Raw genomic sequence first — 17135 nt, forward strand, 5'->3', positions numbered from 1 at the left:
TAATTTCTGTGCTGTATGTAGTCCTGTAGCGATGAGGTCATACAAGATGCTTTAGAAATACAAATTTATTTTCTTCCAAATATTTTCTTTAAAATCCAGAACTGAGCAATTCAAATTTCAAATGGGGTAAAATTCCTGTTAAATGCTCCCACAAGCCTGCAATAAATATAGGCAGAACATCCCCAGTCGCCCTTAAGAAGGCTGTAGTGAGCCACCTTCTTGAACCACTGCATATATATCGCTGAATTCCAAATTGGAGGAAACAACAACTGGAAGGTTGAACATACTCGTGCAAGAAATCAAAATATGAACATTTTCTGTTACTAATGGATACATCAATCTCAGAGTTCCACTTTTAAAATTGGAACATATTTTGACAATCTCTTCTTAAAACAAAATCATAGTTACAATTATTAGATTTAAAGTTTTGTCTTTCTCACTGCTCAGAATTATAAATCTACACTCTCCAAGTCTGCCAACAATTTGGGAAATATTAACAGCATATAAATCACTAATTAAAAATAATGCCCAGTTCATTGCTTCTGGAGATCTCTACTATAAAGGGGAAACCCAGTTAAAATGAATTTTGAAAAAGAAATTGATTGAAAAACAACTGAAATTGTATAATCTAAATATTATTTCAGACAAATAGACTTATATGATTGGATCACAAGTGTCAATCATCTTTCACAAAAAACTCAGTTGGACGCATCACATAAATGCAGTGGCTACAAGAGCAGGTCAGAAGCTAGGAATACTGTGAGTAGCTCACCTCCTGACTCCTCAAAGTCTGTCCACCATCTCTACAAGTCGCAAATCAGGAGTGTAATGGAATACTCCCCACTTGCTTGGATGCATGCAGCCCCAACAACACATAGGAAGCTTAACACCATCCAGGACAAGGTAGTCTACTTCATTGGCACTACATCCACAAACCTCCACTCCCTCCAACATCAAAGCTCAGTAGTGGCAGTGTGCATTGTCTACAAGATGCATTGCATAAATTCAGCAAAGATTCTCAGGCAGCACCTTCCAAATCCATGACCACTTCCATCTAGAAGGGCATGGGCAACAGATATATGGGAACACCACCACCCTCAAATTCCCTTCCAAGCCACTTATCATCCTGATTTGGAAATATATCACCATTCCTTCACGGTCACTGGGTCAAAATCCAGGAATTCCCTTTCTAATAGTATTGAGAGTCGACCCACAGCAGGTGGACTGCAGCAGTTCAAGAGCTCACCACCTCTTCTCAAGGACAACTACGGATGGGCAAAAAATGCTGGTCAGCCAGTGACACCCACATATGAATAAAAAAAAAGAAACATGGCTGCAATTTGGAAAACATATAAAACTACATTTATTTTAGAACAAGACAAAGTATTTGTAAATGCAAGATTTCCAACAAAAAGTTCCTCAACAAAAATAATAAATCTTCTTTTGATTGATCTGTTGTACCTTCAGCCAATGCATTCTCTCCACAGCTAACGCTGAAAATGTGTTGCTGGTTAAAGCACAGCAGGTCAGGCAGCATCCAAGGAACAGGAAATTCGACGTTTCGGGCCAGAGCCCTTCATCAGGAATGAGGAGAGTGTGCAGGCAGGCTAAGATAAAAGGTAGGGAGGAGGGACTTGGGGAGGGGCGATGGAGATGTGATAGGTGGAAGGAGGTCAAGGTGAGGGTGATAGGCTAGAGTGGGGTGGGGGCGGAGAGGTCAGGAAGAAAATTGCAGGTTAGGAAGGTGATGCTGAGTTCGAGGGAATCGACTGAGACAAGGTGGGGGGAGGGGAAATGAGGAAACTGGAGAAATCTGAGTTCATTCCTTGTGGTTGGAGGGTTCCCAGGTGGAAGATGAGGCGCTCTTCCTCCATTCGTCGTGTTGTTATGTTCTGGTGATGGAGGAGTCCAAGGACCTGCATGTCCTCGGTGGAGTGGGAGGGAGAGTTAAAGTGTTGAGCAACGGGGTGGTTGGTCTGGGCGTCCCAGAGGTGTTTCCCGAAGCGTTCCGCAAGTAGGCGGCCCGTCTCCCCAATATAGAGGAGGCCACATCAGGTGCAGCGGATGCAATAGATGATGTGTGTGGAGGTGCAGGTGAACTTGTGGCGGATATGGAAGGATCCCTTGGGGCCTTGGAGAGAAGTAAGGGAGGAGGTGTGGGCGCAAGTTTTGCATTTCCTGCAGTTGCAGGGGAAGGTGCTGGGAGTGGAGGTTGGGTTGGTGGGGGGTGTGGACCTGACGAGGGAGTCACGAAGGGAGTGGTCTTTGCGGAACGCTGATAGGGGAGGGGAGGGAAATATATCCCTGGTAGTGGGGTCCGTTTGGAGGTGGCGGAAATAACGGCGGATGATACGTTGTATACGGAGGTTGGTGGGGTGGTAGGTGAGAACCAGTGGGGTTCTGTCTTGGTGGCAGTTGGAGGGGCGGGGCTCAAGGGCAGAGGAGCGGGAAGTGGAGGAGATGCGGTGGAGGGCATCGTCGATCACGTCTGGGGGGAATCTGCAGTCCTTGAAGAAGGAGGCCATCTGGGCTGTACGGTATTGGAACTGGTATTGGAATAGTTCTTCCTAGCCATATCAGAAAACAAATCCGAAGCCTCCAGCAACAGACCTCCCTCCGGATCCTCCGCTCCACGCTTGCAGCCATGCATCGCTACCTACATTCCCTGCAATCAGCCCTACCCCAGCTCAGGACAACACTCTCACAAACTTGCAAAGGACCTCTACTGTTCTTCATCTACAGAAGAATCCATACACTAAACAAACAGTTCTTCCTAGCCATATGAGAACCCCCCCAGACCTCTCCACAGCTAACATCTCACTCACTTCCACCAAAACCAATCTTTTTGATTACAACCATCAGTAACCTTTCTTTTCCCACCTTTTTGCCTCTTGAAATCAATTGTTTGTTAAAACAATCACTAATCTAATTCCCTAATCATTTATGGCAGGCTAACACTAAAAGAAGTATTGTGACCTCAATGTCCAATCTGAAATACAAAATTACATTTCAGGATATAACCAAACCAATTCAGTGGCCAGTAGAAAAACATCAAAAAGTCAGTCAGTCAATCGTCAGTCATGTCCTGTACATATTTATTCATGTTAGTTGCTTAGTGAATAAGCTTCTTTTTAAAAAGAAAGCCACTCTTTAAAAATGAACACAATTTCCTGAATAAATGGAACTGCAATATATTTTTTCAATACTGCACACTCACAAAAAAAACAAAGAACTGCGAAAGCTGGAAATCAGAAACAAAAATTTTTAAAAATTGTGAAAACGCAAAACGTCTGGCAGCATCTATGGAGAGAAAGCAGTGTTAACGTGAGGGGTCCATGGACTCTTCTTCAGAACTAAGCGAAAGTGAGGACTGCAGATGCTGGAGAGTCGAGAGTGTGGTGCTGGAAAAACACAGCAGGTCAGGCAGCAGGAAAATCGACGTTTCGGGCAAAAGCCCTTCATCAGGAATGAGGTATCAGGATTCCCATTGTCGCCTTTGCTTCAGTGCCAGTCCACACATTCCCATCTTAAAACTTCAAAAAGCGACTCCTATCATCTCTTCAAACGCTCTCCACAAATGTACGAATGGAAGTTGTTTAAATAGAACAAAGTTCAAGGATGCAACTGGATTACACCGGGGGCGAATTTTATTCCATATTCAAAGTCAACACAATTGCTGCAAAGTGCCAGCATTTTATGATGTTATAAGAATGGTTTGTCACTCTACGATCCAAGCAGTTAGATAAACGTTGTTATACTCAGACTGACTTACCTCTGAGAAGAGCCATGTTGTATGACCTCCTCCTCCACTCAATTCCCTTCACTGTCAAACACTGAGAGCAGCTGTCACTCTACAGCCAGCTCTCCATCCGCAGGACAACATTCGACACACAGAACAAAGATTCCACTTGACCCTTTCACACTTATCAAACTCCTAATCGCAGCAGAAAAAAACAGAGACCTTTCAAAACATAAAATCCTGTTGCATTATTTAATTGAATAAGTTAATTAAATTTCAGCTACGAGATGAAAAGCGAGTGACGAAACCTCAGAACAGAATGGTAAAACACATACTCTGCCACCTTCACAGTCTGACAGGGCCGTCCGTCCATTCAAAACACGCCAGGCTGATGATGTAAATGGACCGATAGCAACCGGAGAGGCCGCTTGGTGGGCGGGACTATGAACAGATGTATGAGGCCGGGTGGCAGCTGGTCTTGCGCATGCGCAGAGGTGGGTGCAGCGGGTTCGTTTGAGGCGCGCGGGAGGAGAAAGGCGGTTTAGAAGTTTGTTTTTTAAAAATAGAAAATGATGGAGGTTTGATTGCGAGGAGGTCCTTTCTGAGCGAGGAGAGCTATAAACGGAGGGAGTTTAAATCTTGGCCTGTTTGATTGACTGAGTGTGAAATCCTTCCCCAGATGAACCTGTCTATTTTCCTTATATGATCGGGCCCTTGTTTGAGGAGCCGGAGATGATTAAACACAATTCTTGTAATGGGACCGTGTGGGTGGCTGTGTGCATCGTTTTTGATTTCATCTAGGTTATAGAGTTTACAGTTGGTTCAGGGGGTTTGTGGGGGTGGGGTGAATAATCTTTAATTCGTTTTCCTTTTGGCTGATTTATTTAGAGGTCATTTTTTGGGAAGGGACTTAATATATATATATATGTATATTATGTATGTGTGTGTGTATAAAGTGGTCGATGATGACTAGCCCACTGCGCAATCTGAGTTCCAGAATGAACTTTAATGATGGAATTAGAGCTGGAAAATGTCTGAGACCCGCATATGCACAATCATATTGAGCTGAATGATGGATTTGCTTAGAGAGGCCATTGGAGTATATTCATGAAGGAAAACTGCAGTTCAGTTAGCAAGATGGGAACATGGTCAACTAGACCATGTTCCCAAACTAAGCACTAGTTACATCTGCCTGGGTCTGGGTTGAGTGATTCTTCCTCAGAACAAAGATTCCACTTGACCCAAAACCCTAATTCTGATTTCTCTCCATAAATACTGCCGGACTGGCTGAGTTTTCCCAGCAATTTTTATTTTTGTCTCAGTGCTGCATATGTTATATGTACGTGTTAAATATGTTCACATTTTTCCTCTATATTTTGGGTGAGGACTGATGTTGTATTTGGTTCTGATAACCTTTCTTAAGTCAAATTGCCCAGTGACAGTGGTAGAAAATGGGAAAATTGGAATTGTCAATGCACTGTGTAAAGTTCACAGACATTTGGAACTGAACACAGTTTAATAGAGTCATAGAGGTGTACAACATGGAAACAGACCCTTCGATCCAACCCATCCATGCCGATCAGATATCCCAACCCAATCTAGTCCCACCTGCCAGCACCCAGCCCATATCCCTCCAAACCCTTCCTATTCATATACCCATCCAAATGCCTCTTAAATGTTGTAATTGTATCAGCCTCCACCACTTCCTCTGCCAGCTCATTCCATATACGTACCACCCTCTGTGAAAAAGTTGCCCTGTAGGTCTCTTTTAAATCTTTCCCTTCTCACCCTAAACATATGCCCTCAAGGTCTGGACTCCCTGACCCCAAGGAAAAGACATTGCCTATTTACCGTATCCATGCCCCTCATAATTTTGTAAACCTCTATAAGGATTTTGTAAACCCCTTAAGTCGATGCCTTTTGCATGGAAGAGACTTCTTTTGGAGCTGGCGATTCATATTCCCCATGTGTTGTCTGTCTTTTACCCTCAACCAGTTATGTCTGAATCTAGGCAGTCACAGCTTGCGATCTGCTTGACTGTAAGGGCCATCTCAATTGAATATCTACCCACTGCACTTTACAGCAGATGATACAGGTTGTCAAGAATCAGCACTGAATCTTTTTTCCATCTCCTGTATGGGATGCAAAGGACAGTTGTAGCACTGTCATATGATAACTGGATAACTGATTGTCTAATGCAGATCAAACCTAGACTTTGGCTGAGTACTATGCTTGATGTATTTTCCAATTGAGATATTAATGGAACTCATTAATTTTACAAATGATAAGTGTGTAATTTCCTTGGAATTGAATGCATATTGGAGTAATCATTGATGATTCAGATGTTTGTATTTATTTTAAAAATGCCTACATGGTATTAAATTACCAACTACTTGGAGTTGAAGTTAATGTAAGAATTGTTCTGTCGCACATTCTTCCCTATCTGAATCAGTGCTTCACATACCATGAAGCCTGAGTTCAGTGAGTAATAGGTAAGGTGACTGGAATGTTGGTCTTTATTTCAAAGAGAATGTTGTATAAAAGTGGAGAGGTTTTGCTAAAACAATACAAGGCACTAGTCAGACCATAGCTGGAATGCTGTGAACAGTTTTAAGCCTCTTATCTAAGGAAGGATGTGCCAGCATTGGAGGCAGTCCACCGAAGGTTCATTAGGCTAACAGGTATGGAGTGACAAGATGAGGGGAGGGGAAATGAGGAAACTAGAGAAATCTGAGTTCATCCCTTGTGAATGGAGGGTTCCTAGGCGGAAGATGAGGCGCTCTTCCTCCAGCTGTCGTGTTGCTATGGTGTGGCGATGGAGGAGTCCAAGGACTGGCATGCCCTTGGCGGAGTGGGAGGGAGAATTGAAGTGTTGAGCCACGGGTTGGTTGGTCTGGGTGTCCCAGAGGTGTTCTCTGAAACGTTCCGCAAGTAGGCGGCCTGTCTCCCCAACATAGAGGAGGCCACATCAGGTGCAGCAGTTGGATGTGGAAGGATCCCTTGGGGCCTTGGAGGGAAGTAAGGGGGGAGGTGTGGGCGCAAGTTTTGCATTTCTTGCAGTTGCAGGGGAAGGTGCCGTGAGTGGAGGTTGGGTTGGTGGAGGATGTGGACCTGACGAGGGAGTCACGGAGGGAGTGGTCTTTTCGGAACGCTTATATGGGAGGGGAGGGAAATATATCCCTGGTGGTGGGGTCCGTTTGGAGGTGGCGGAAATGACGACGGATGATATGTATATGGAGGTATGTGGGATGCTAGGTGAGGACCAGTGGGGTTCTGTCCTGGTGGCGATTGGAGGGGCGGGGCTCAATGGCAGAGGAGCGGGCAGTGGAGGAGATGTGGTGGAGAGCATCATCGATCACGTCTGGGGGGATATTGCAGTCTTCTTTGGAGAAGGAGGCCATCTGGTTTGTTCTGTATTAGAACTGGTCCTCCTGGGAGCAGATGCGGCAGAGACGAAGGAATTGGGAATATGGGATAGTGTTTTTACAGGGGGCAGGGTGGGAGGAGTCTAGGTAGCTGTGGGCGTCGGTCGGTTTATAGTAAATGTCCATGTTGATTCGGTCGCCCGAGATGGAAATGGAGAGAGAGATCTAGGAAGGGGAGGAAGGAGTCTGAGACGGTCCAGGTAAATTTGAGGTCGGGGTGGAAGGTGTTGGTAAAGTGGATGAACTGTTCAACCTCCTCGTGGAAGCACGAGGCAGTGCTGATACAGTCATCGATGTAGTGGAGGAAAAGGTGGGGGATGGTGCCAGTGTAGCTGCGGAAGGTGGACTGTTCCACATATCCTACGAAGAGGCAGGCATAGCTGGGGCCCATGGGGGTGCCCATGGCTACTCCTTTGGTTTGGAGGAAGTGGGAGGATTGGAAAGAGAAGTTGTTCAGAGTGAGGACCAGTTCTGTCAGTCGAAGGAGGGTGTCAGTGGTCCTCACTCTGAACTACCGATGTGGCCTCCTCTATACTGGGGAGACAGGCCGCCTACTTGCGGAACGTTTCGTAGAACACCTCTGGGACACCCTGACCAACCAACCCAACCACCCTGTGGCCCAACACTTCAACTCCCTCTCCCACTCCACCAAGGACATGCAGGTCCTTGGACTCCTCCATCACCAGACCATAGCAACACGATGGCTGGAGGAAGAGCACCTCATCTTCTGCCTAGGAACCCTCCAACCACAAGGGATGAACTCAGATTTCTCCAGTTTCCTCATTTCCCCTCCCCTCACCTTGTCTCAGTCCCAATCCTCGGACTCAGCACCACCTTCCTAACCGGCAATCTTCTTCCTGACCTCTCCGCGCCCACCCCCACTCCGGGCTATCACCGTCACCTGAACCTCCTTCCACCTATCGCCTCTCCCCCAAGTCCCTCCTCCCTACCTTTTATCTTAGCCTGCTTGGCACACTCTCCTCATTCCTGAAGAAGGGCTCATGCCTGAAACGTCGATTCTCCTGCTCCCCAATATCCCTCTAAACCCTTCCTATTTACATTCCCATCCAGATGCCTTTTAAATGTTGTAATTGTACCAGCCTCCACCACTTCCTCTGACAGCTCATTCTAAGTACACACCTCTGTGTGAAAAGGTTGCCTTTCAAGTCCGTTTTAAATCTTTCCCCTCTTGCCCTAAACACAAACACCCTAGTTCTGGACTCCCCCATCACAGGGAAATTACCTTGTTTATTTACCCTATTCACACCTCTCATGATTTTTAAAATCTCAATGTGGTCACCCTTCAGCCTCCAACACTCCAGAGAAAACAGCCCCAGCCTATTCAGCCTCTCCCTATAGCTCAAACCCTTCAACCCTGGCAAAATACTTGTAAATCTTTCTGAACACTTCCAAATTTCACAACATGCTTCCAATAGGATGACAGGATATAATTAAGGGAATCTGGAGTTATGGAGAACCCGGAAACTGGAGTTCAGAATTATCAGATCATCCATGATCTCATTGAATAGCCTACTTCTTTTCTTACGTGTAATGGTCATTACCAATTTGTTCAAGTCATATTATCTGTGAAATTTTAATCTCTGCACTATATATTAACTTGTAAATCATTGATGCATATCATGAAGAATAAATATCTTAAAGCCAACCCTCAGAACTCGACTACAAGCGTTCTTCTAAGCTGAACAACAACTGCACATTACAACTTTGTTTATTGTCCCAATAAATTTCATATCCATGCTGCTCATGCTTTTGTTCTACAGGTATTAACTTTGCTTATAGATCTGTTGTGTGGCATTTTATCAAATGTCTTTTTGAAGTCCATGTACACCACAACAACAGTACCATCTTTATCAAATCTCTGATATTTCAACAAAATGTCAGATTTGTGAGTTAAATGTGAATTGCACTTATCAAATCTGTGACTTTTTTAAACTAAACTGCATTTACCTAAGTGATTATTAAATTTATCCTGAGTTATTGTTTCTTTAATTCTGCAACACCAAGGTTAAGCTGACTGGCATGTAGTTTCTCAGCTTATCTTTATACCTTTTTTGCAAATGTTGCACCATTGTTCAATTCTCCAGCACCAACTAACTGGAAGGAAGATTAAAAAATTATGGCCAATGCCACTGCTTTCTCAACTCACTCCTCAGTAAAATTGGATGCATTTCATCCTTCTGCCTTCAGTTGTGCACCACCTTGTCCTGCAAGAGCGAAAGAGAGAGAGAAAAAACAAGAAGTGTCAATGATTGTCACTCAATCTGCCTGGGTACTGCAGTTGACATAAAGCAAGAAATTGCTGAACAAACTCTGAGACAAAAATACTACAGATGTTGGAATCCAAATAGATAGGCAGGAGGCTGGAAGAACACAGCAAGCCAGGCAGCATCAGGAGGTGAAGTCAACATTTCAGATGTAACCCTTCTCTCCACCTCCTGATGCTACCTGGCTTGCTGTGTTCTTCTAGGCTCCTGCCTGTCTATCCAGGAAATCACAAGACAGGGTAATGAAGTGAAATGTGATACTACAACATGTCTGCCCCTTTTACCTTTGCACAATACCTGACACTGCTGATTTCCGTAGAGACAATGAAAATCTACCCAAGATTAATTTGTCAAGAGAGGACACAAAGCAAATAGAAAAAGGATTAACATGCAGGTTGCAAAAAAAAATTGATTATGGCGAAGATTGTCAAGATATGGAATTTCCTGGCAAAAAACTGTGATTGCTGCAGAGACCAAAAATATTTTTTTAAAAAGAATCTGATTGCGCATAACCTTTAAAAATTTTAAAGCACAATGAGCCAGGTCAAAGGGCTGAATTGGCTACTACTGCTCCTGATTTGTATCTTTGTAATCAGCCTAGAAGGAAGGAATGTGGGTCAAAAATAACTATGCCAAGCTTAAATGAGGGCAATTACATGGGCATTTGCATGGAGTTAGCTGGAATGGACTGAGAAAGGCATTTAGCAAAAAAGACAGTTGATGGACAATAGCAGAGGTTTTTTTAAAAAGTACATGACTCACAACAAAGATACCTTGCAGTGAGGAAGAAGCAGTCTAGGAAGGGAATAAACTGACCATAGTAAGCTTTGAAAGTTAAGGACAGTGTCGAAAAGTGTGGCGCTGAAAAAGCGCAGCAGGTCAGGCAGCATCTGAGGAGCTGTCCTGCTCCTGGGATGCTGCCTGACCTGCTGTGCTTTTCCAGTGCCATACTTCTCGACTCTGATCTCCGGTATCTACGGTCCTCGCTTTCTCTTGGTCATTATAACCTTACTGCAAAGCCTCTTCCAAGGATGCCCACCTTGAAGATGTTCCCCTCCTCCCTCCACAAGGATCTCAGTGAGTCTGTCTTTCACTGCACCCCCCAGGTCATCTCCTCTGCCCTGAAGCTCTTCAGCCACGTCCTGAAGTAGACCCGCTACTACAGCCACTTCTCCTTCCTCAGCACCTGCCGACACAACTGACATCCTGCATGGACTCAAGATTACGTTCAGACCATCACATTTTGGACCTGATCAGGACAACATTACCTGCAACAAGTCCTAAAGGAAGGGCTTATGCCTGAAACATTGACTCTCCTGCTCCTGTGATGTTGCCTGATCTGATGTGCTTTTCCAGAATCACGCTTTTCGACTCTGACCTCCAGTATCTGCAGTTCTCACTTTCCCCCAGAAGTTAAGGACAGTGTCAAACTGAATAAGAAGTTATTATTAATCCCAGTTTTGTGTGTGCAATATAGCCAGTACAAAAGAAGTGAAGATTTTGAAAGTTTTTCTTTAACAAAAAGGAAAAAGAACCTGTGTCAGGAAAAAGTCACAGCCTAGTAATTAAGTAAGGGTTATCTACAGTTTCAGCCGATGAGTTCAAAGTTAGTTACTTCAAGCCCATCAAAATATTAAAAAATACTCTCTCTTGCTCTGGGAATTGAGTTGGACCAAGTCTTTTAGAGATACAGCACTAGATGTTCTTAGAATTATAATAATGCTTGTAAGCTGTACCAGGTTGCACTGATTCCAATACAAGGCTATTATTTCTGCTCAACTTATAAGATGTGCTTGGGATATTAAAAATCGTTGAATCTCTTATAAGAGAACAGAGTTTTTTTTTCTTTGTTTATCTTCATTTTAGTCATCAAACATTTTGTTTTATGTTGCAAAAACAAAGACTACAACATTGCATTTTTATATTTTAGTAACAGGTAAATTGGCTAGTAGGGTTAGATCATATGGGATCTGGGGGAGCTAGCCAATTGGGTACAAAATTGACTTGTAGATGGAAAACAGAGGGTGGCGATAGAGGGTTGCTTTTTAGACCAGAGGACTGTGACCAGTGGTGTACCACAAGGATTGGTGCTGGGTCCATAAACTTTTCATCATTTATATAAATGGCTTGGATGTGAATATAGGAGGTATGTTGAGTAAGTTTGCAGATGACACCAAACTTGTTGATGGTAGTAGATAGTGAAGGTTATCTCAGAGTACAATAGTACTGTAATCAGATGGGCCAAGAAGTGGCAGATGGAGATTAAGTAAATGTGAGGTGTTGCATTTTGGTAAGGCAAACCAGGGCAGGACTTGTACAGTTAATAGAATATCCTTTATTGTCACATGTATTCTAATACAGGATTACAGAGAAAAGTTTTGCAATGGATGCCTCCAGAACTGCTAAAAAGAGAGGGAAAAAAAACCCAAAAAGAACTAGTGGAGCAGAGGAGCTCTCGGTGGAGTGTCCTACTCTGCTGCCATCTTGCCACAAAGGTAAGTTAATGGCAGGACCCTGGGGAGTGTTGTCGAACAAAGGGATCTGGAGGTGCACATGCATAGTTTCTTAAAGGTGGGGTCACAGATAGACAGGGTGGTGAAGAAGGGATCAGGTATGTTTGCCTTCATTGGTCAGAACATTGAGTATAGGAGCTGGAATGTTATGTTGCAGCTGTACAGGACATCGGTGAGGCCGCTTTTAGAATACTGTGTTCATTTCTGGTTTCCCTTCTCTGGGAAGGATGTTGTTAAACGTGAGAGGGCACACAAAAGATATACAATGATGTTGCCAGGACTAGAGGGTTTGAGCTGAGTGACTGAATAGGCTGGGACTTTTCTCCCTGGAGTGTTGGAGGCTGAGGGAGTGACCTTACAGAAGTTTATAAAATGATGAGGGCCATAGACAGGATGAATAGCCAAGGTGTTTTTCTTAGAGTGGGGGAGTCCAAAACTAGAGGATGTAGATTTGTGAGAGGGGATGGATATAAAAGGGACCTTAGGGGTAACTTTTTCAACAGATGATGGTGTGTGTTGGAACGAACTGCCAGAGCAAGTGATGGAGGCTGGTACAATTAGAACATTTAAAAGGCATCTGGATGGGTATATGAATAGGAATGGTTTAGAGGGATATGGGTCAAATGGTGGCAAATGGGACTAGGTTAGATTGAGATGTTTATGATGCGGATAAGTTAGACTAAAGGATGTTTCGTGCTTTATAACTCCATAACTTTATTTAAAAATTATAATTCATCCATCCAAGGTCCTGTCAGGGAACTGACTTGTCTCGTGCTACCATCAATTGTGCATTACCTCATAACAATTTTGCCATTATATGTTAATGGTATGTATTGCCTGACAAATAGGAGACAGAATAGTGGCAGATCTGTTTTTCTGACTAGATTGAAGTATTAGGTATGAGACAAATCTTTGATGTTGGGAAGATTTCCAACCTTGACATCTCAGAAATCTGCTAGTTTGATGTATGTTTCAACCTGAACGTTTCAACGTTTTCACACAAAATGAAAAAGAACTACAATCTTGCTGATTATCAATGGGGAACAGGCAGCAGAGTTGTGATTGGAGGAGCAGCGAACACCACAGCAACAAAGCTGCCACTTGCAGCTCCTCTAATCGAAGATTCTGTTTCTTCCACACATGGTGTTCCCCCTCTTCCAATCACAAGTTTCCAGCCACTAACTCTGCTCCTCCTCCTGAGACTGAACCTATTATTGGACAAACAGCAAGGGCATTAGGCTGGACCCAGCACACTGGGTTCTTGGTTGATCTTTCATCTTTTTGTTGGAACAAAAGTTGGATATTTCTGTAAGATGATTTTTCGAAGGTAGCGAAAAATTAATGAAAAGACTTTGCAGAAGTCTCAATAATGGGAGGATTGAATTTCTGGATTTAGTTCTGGTATCCACAAAGTAGCCACTGATTAATTGGAAATGGTTGAGTTTCCAAAAATGATTCTGATAAACAACTTCAAATAGAGTCAGTCTTGAGGATGGTGTAGGAGCTGAAAAAGCTCCATAACTTCCTTGTTGTCTGCATTCATGCAGCTAGTAGTTTGACAATTGTTATTTGCAATTCAGGCATTCAATGATAAAATAATTTTATATTTCCAAATCTATTCCGACAGTTGAATACCATTAATGCTTTGGTTGTGAGGAATGATCATACACCTGGAACATAAGATCTATCAGTTTCTTTTGACCTTATGTATAATTTTGGTGTTTTCTGTTCTAAACATTGTACCAAATAATAAGATTTTGATGAGAACCAAACTGTCCTGCACATTGGACAATGCTTACTATTTGACTTTTGTCGCTTCAGATCAGTAGCATAATTCTCAGAATGTATCACGTTGAATATTAACCAGCTCTTACTATCAGCTGTGAAATATTGCTAGTTGTTGACAGTACGATATCATCTTTTTCTATCTATCCTGATTTTTTTGTAATCCAGTTTCCTACAAAAATTGTCATTTCGTAATCTTGAATCATCTCTGAAAATGACAGGACTACATCAAAACCATGCTGTCTTCAACCTTATCACAATTCATCTGTGTGTGTATTTTGGTGCTTTCAGGACATTTCAATTGCCAATTTGTCCTGCTGTTAAAACGCATAAAATAAAGCAATAAAACAAGACATTTTTTATTTTTCTTCTGACATTTCTTTCCAGCTTTCCAGGTAATCAAGTGTGAATCAAACAAGTAAACTCAATGCATCAACAATGACCATCTACCCAGCTATTTATTGCGTATAGTACTTGATAATTTGTGCCTATATTTGGCAATTTCTGTCCATATTGTATATCAAAGAGGTCAACTGATATATCAACAAAGACTTTGAGCATAGATGTTGATGATATATTTAAATTCTGTGATTGCGGTTTTTTGATACTGAAATTATCTACATTATCAGGAAGTTTCACAATATTTTAAAGCTCTAAATTGTGTCATCTCTCAATATTTCTGTAATTAGATTAGATTACTGGAAAAGTACAGCAGAAATTTAAGTGAAGTAGGTTGATTGAGGTGTTACCCTGAGGAATGAACCAGAGATAGGACAATAATGTGGCCAAAAAAAAAACTAACGAATGAATTGACTTTGCCCTTTTACTACTCTTATTTACAAAGGCATATAAAACCAAGGAAGTCAAGATAAACCATCACTGGTTAGTCCTCAGCTGAGGTGTGCTATCTAGGCATCACACTTTACAAAGGATGTCAAATTTTAGACAATCTCCGGGATGGTAGTAGGGGAGAAGGTCTTCAGTTATTTGGAAAGATTAGAAAACCTGGTATTATTCTACTTAGAGACAAAATGTGGTGCTGGAAACGCACAGCAGGTCAGGCAGCATCTGAGGAGCAGGAGAGTCGACGTTTTGGGCATAAGCCCTTCATCAGGAATGTGGGTGAGGGAACAAGAGGGCTGAGAGATAAATAGGAGGGGGTTGGGCTGGCGGGTAGGTAGCTTGGAAGGCGATAGGTAGATGAAGGTGTGGGGTGATGGTGATAGGTTGGAGTGGATAGGTGGGAAGGAAGATGGATAGGTCGGACTGTTCAAGAGGGCGGTGCCGAGTTGGAGGGTTGTTTCTGGGATAAGGTGTGGGAAGGGGAGATGAGGAAACTGGTGAAATCAACATTGATGCCATGTGGTTGGAAGGTCCCAAGTCGAAAGATGAGGTGTTCATCCTCCAGGCATTGGTGGCTAGGATTTGGTGGTGAAGGAGGCCTAGATCTTACATCCTTGTCCTTTTCCAGTGCCACACTTTTTCATTCTGATCTCCAGCATCTGTAGTCCTCACTTTCTCCTACTTAAAGTAAGTTAAGAAGAATATAATAGAAATACGAAAAATTGAAATAACTTGATAATATGTAACAAGATGTAAAGTGACATTCTATAGATTCAATATGTATGGAGAAGAAATTAGGAGAATTATATTCATATGTACAGTTGGTAAGATCTAAGTGCTGTAATTAAAGATGTAGGAAGCAAATTCCATACATACTTTCAAAAAGTCTTGAAACTACTTGAAGAGGACTAATTTGTAGGCTTATTTGAGAAAAAAGAGAGGCATAGGACTAAATTGGGGTATCCCTTTCAAACAACCAGAATAGAAATGTAAGATTCCAGTCATCCCTTAGTCTTATACATTCAATGAAATACAAATCAATTCTATGGACCCCAACATCATAATTTCATAGTTTAGATCCAGTATCATCCTGTTGAATCTGCACTGCACTCCCTCCAAGCCTAATATGTTCTTCATGAAATAAAAGCAAATGCAAGTGGTCTGAAATAAAACAGAAAGTGCTGGAGAAACTCAGCAGATGTGACAATATCAGTAAAGATACGAACAGAGTTAGTACTATGAGTCTAATAATGACTTTCTTGGAACCTTCCTCGGATGCTGTCCATGAGTTGTGATGCCCGTATTTGGAGATAGTACTCCAGTCAGAGTCTAACTAGATCTATGTATAACTGTAACATAACTTTCAATTCTTCATATTCCAGCTCTCTAAAGGCTAATAGTCCATTAGTCTTTAAAGTGGCTATTTGCACCTGACCCCTTTCCTTTGGTGATTTATATACCCAACACATTTCCGATTTCCCTCCCTTTCAAGAAAACAATACTTTGATCTATTTTTCTTAGATCAAAAGTGGAGGACTTCTTACTTGCATACACTAAATTCAGCTTGACAGAAAGCTAAAATGTGTTTTTTTACGCAATTTATGTTATAGAACAGTACAGCACAGTACAGGCTCTTGATGTTGTGTCAACCTTCTGTCCTACTTGAGATCAGACTAACCTATGTGCCCTTCATTGTACTCTCTTCCATATGCCTATTCAACAATCACTTAAATAGCCCTAATTTATCTGACTCTACTACCACTGCTGACAATGCATTCCACACACCCACCACTCTGTGTACAAAACCTAATTCTGACATCTCCTCTAAACATTCCTCCAATCACCTTAAAATTATGCCCCCTCATGATAGCCATTTCCGCCCTGGGAAAAGTCTCTGACTATCCATTCTATTTATGCCCCTCAACATCTTGTACATGTCTATCAAGTCACCTCTCATCCTTTGTTCCAATGAAAAAAAGCCCTAGCTCCCTCAACCTTTCTTCATAAGACATCCCCTCTCTGCACCCTTGCTAAAGTGTCCGCATCTTTCCTATAATGAGGTGACCAGAACTGAACACAATGTTCCAAGTGTTCCTAATCAGGGCAGTATAGAGCTGCAGCATAACCTCGCAGCTCTTAAACGCAATCCCCCTGCTAATGAAAGCCAACACACTATCCGCCTATCAATGTGAATGGCAACTTTGAGAGATCTATAAACATGGACCCCAAGGTCCCTCTGTTCCTCCACACTGCCAAGAATCCTGCCTTTAACCCTGTATTCTGCATTCAAATTCAACCTTCCAAAGTGAATCACTTCACACTTTTCCAGGTTGAACTCCATCTGTCACTTACCAGCCCAGTTCTGCATCCTTGAGGAGAAAGTGAGGACTGGAGATCAGAGCTGAAAATGTGTTGCTGGAAAAGCACAGCAGGTCAGGCAGCATCCAAGGAACAGGAGATTTGACGTTTCGGGCATAAGCCCTTTTTCAGCCTGAAACGTCGATTCTCCTGCTCCTTGGGTGCTGCCTGACATGCTGCGCATTTC

The 17135-nt window shown here is 42.7% G+C and overlaps 1 protein-coding gene, 1 long non-coding RNA gene and 1 other non-coding gene across 3 annotated transcripts in view; 2 read left to right on the plus strand and 1 right to left on the minus strand.

Moving 5' to 3' along the window:
- Nucleotides 1-3847, minus strand: part of acaa2 (acetyl-CoA acyltransferase 2) — a 60949-nt gene extending 57102 nt beyond the window's left edge. Inside the window, exon 1 of the mRNA XM_060849913.1 lies at nucleotides 3773-3847. Coding sequence (XP_060705896.1) covers nucleotides 3773-3788 — 16 coding nt within the window. The 5' untranslated portion in view covers nucleotides 3789-3847. The remainder of the gene's footprint in view (nucleotides 1-3772) is intronic.
- A 333-nt stretch (nucleotides 3848-4180) lies between these two features.
- The window catches only part of LOC132832311 (uncharacterized), a 33836-nt gene continuing 20881 nt past the window's right edge, over nucleotides 4181-17135 (plus strand). Inside the window, exon 1 of the long non-coding RNA XR_009646929.1 lies at nucleotides 4181-4233. This is a non-coding gene — a long non-coding RNA (uncharacterized LOC132832311). The remainder of the gene's footprint in view (nucleotides 4234-17135) is intronic.
- On the plus strand, nucleotides 4696-4782 carry LOC132821111 (small Cajal body-specific RNA 18). The gene has a single exon (XR_009645296.1). It is a non-coding gene; the product is annotated as a small Cajal body-specific RNA 18 (non-coding RNA).

This window comes from Hemiscyllium ocellatum, chromosome 1 (assembly GCF_020745735.1).
Source record: "Hemiscyllium ocellatum isolate sHemOce1 chromosome 1, sHemOce1.pat.X.cur, whole genome shotgun sequence".
NCBI lineage: Eukaryota > Metazoa > Chordata > Chondrichthyes > Orectolobiformes > Hemiscylliidae > Hemiscyllium > Hemiscyllium ocellatum.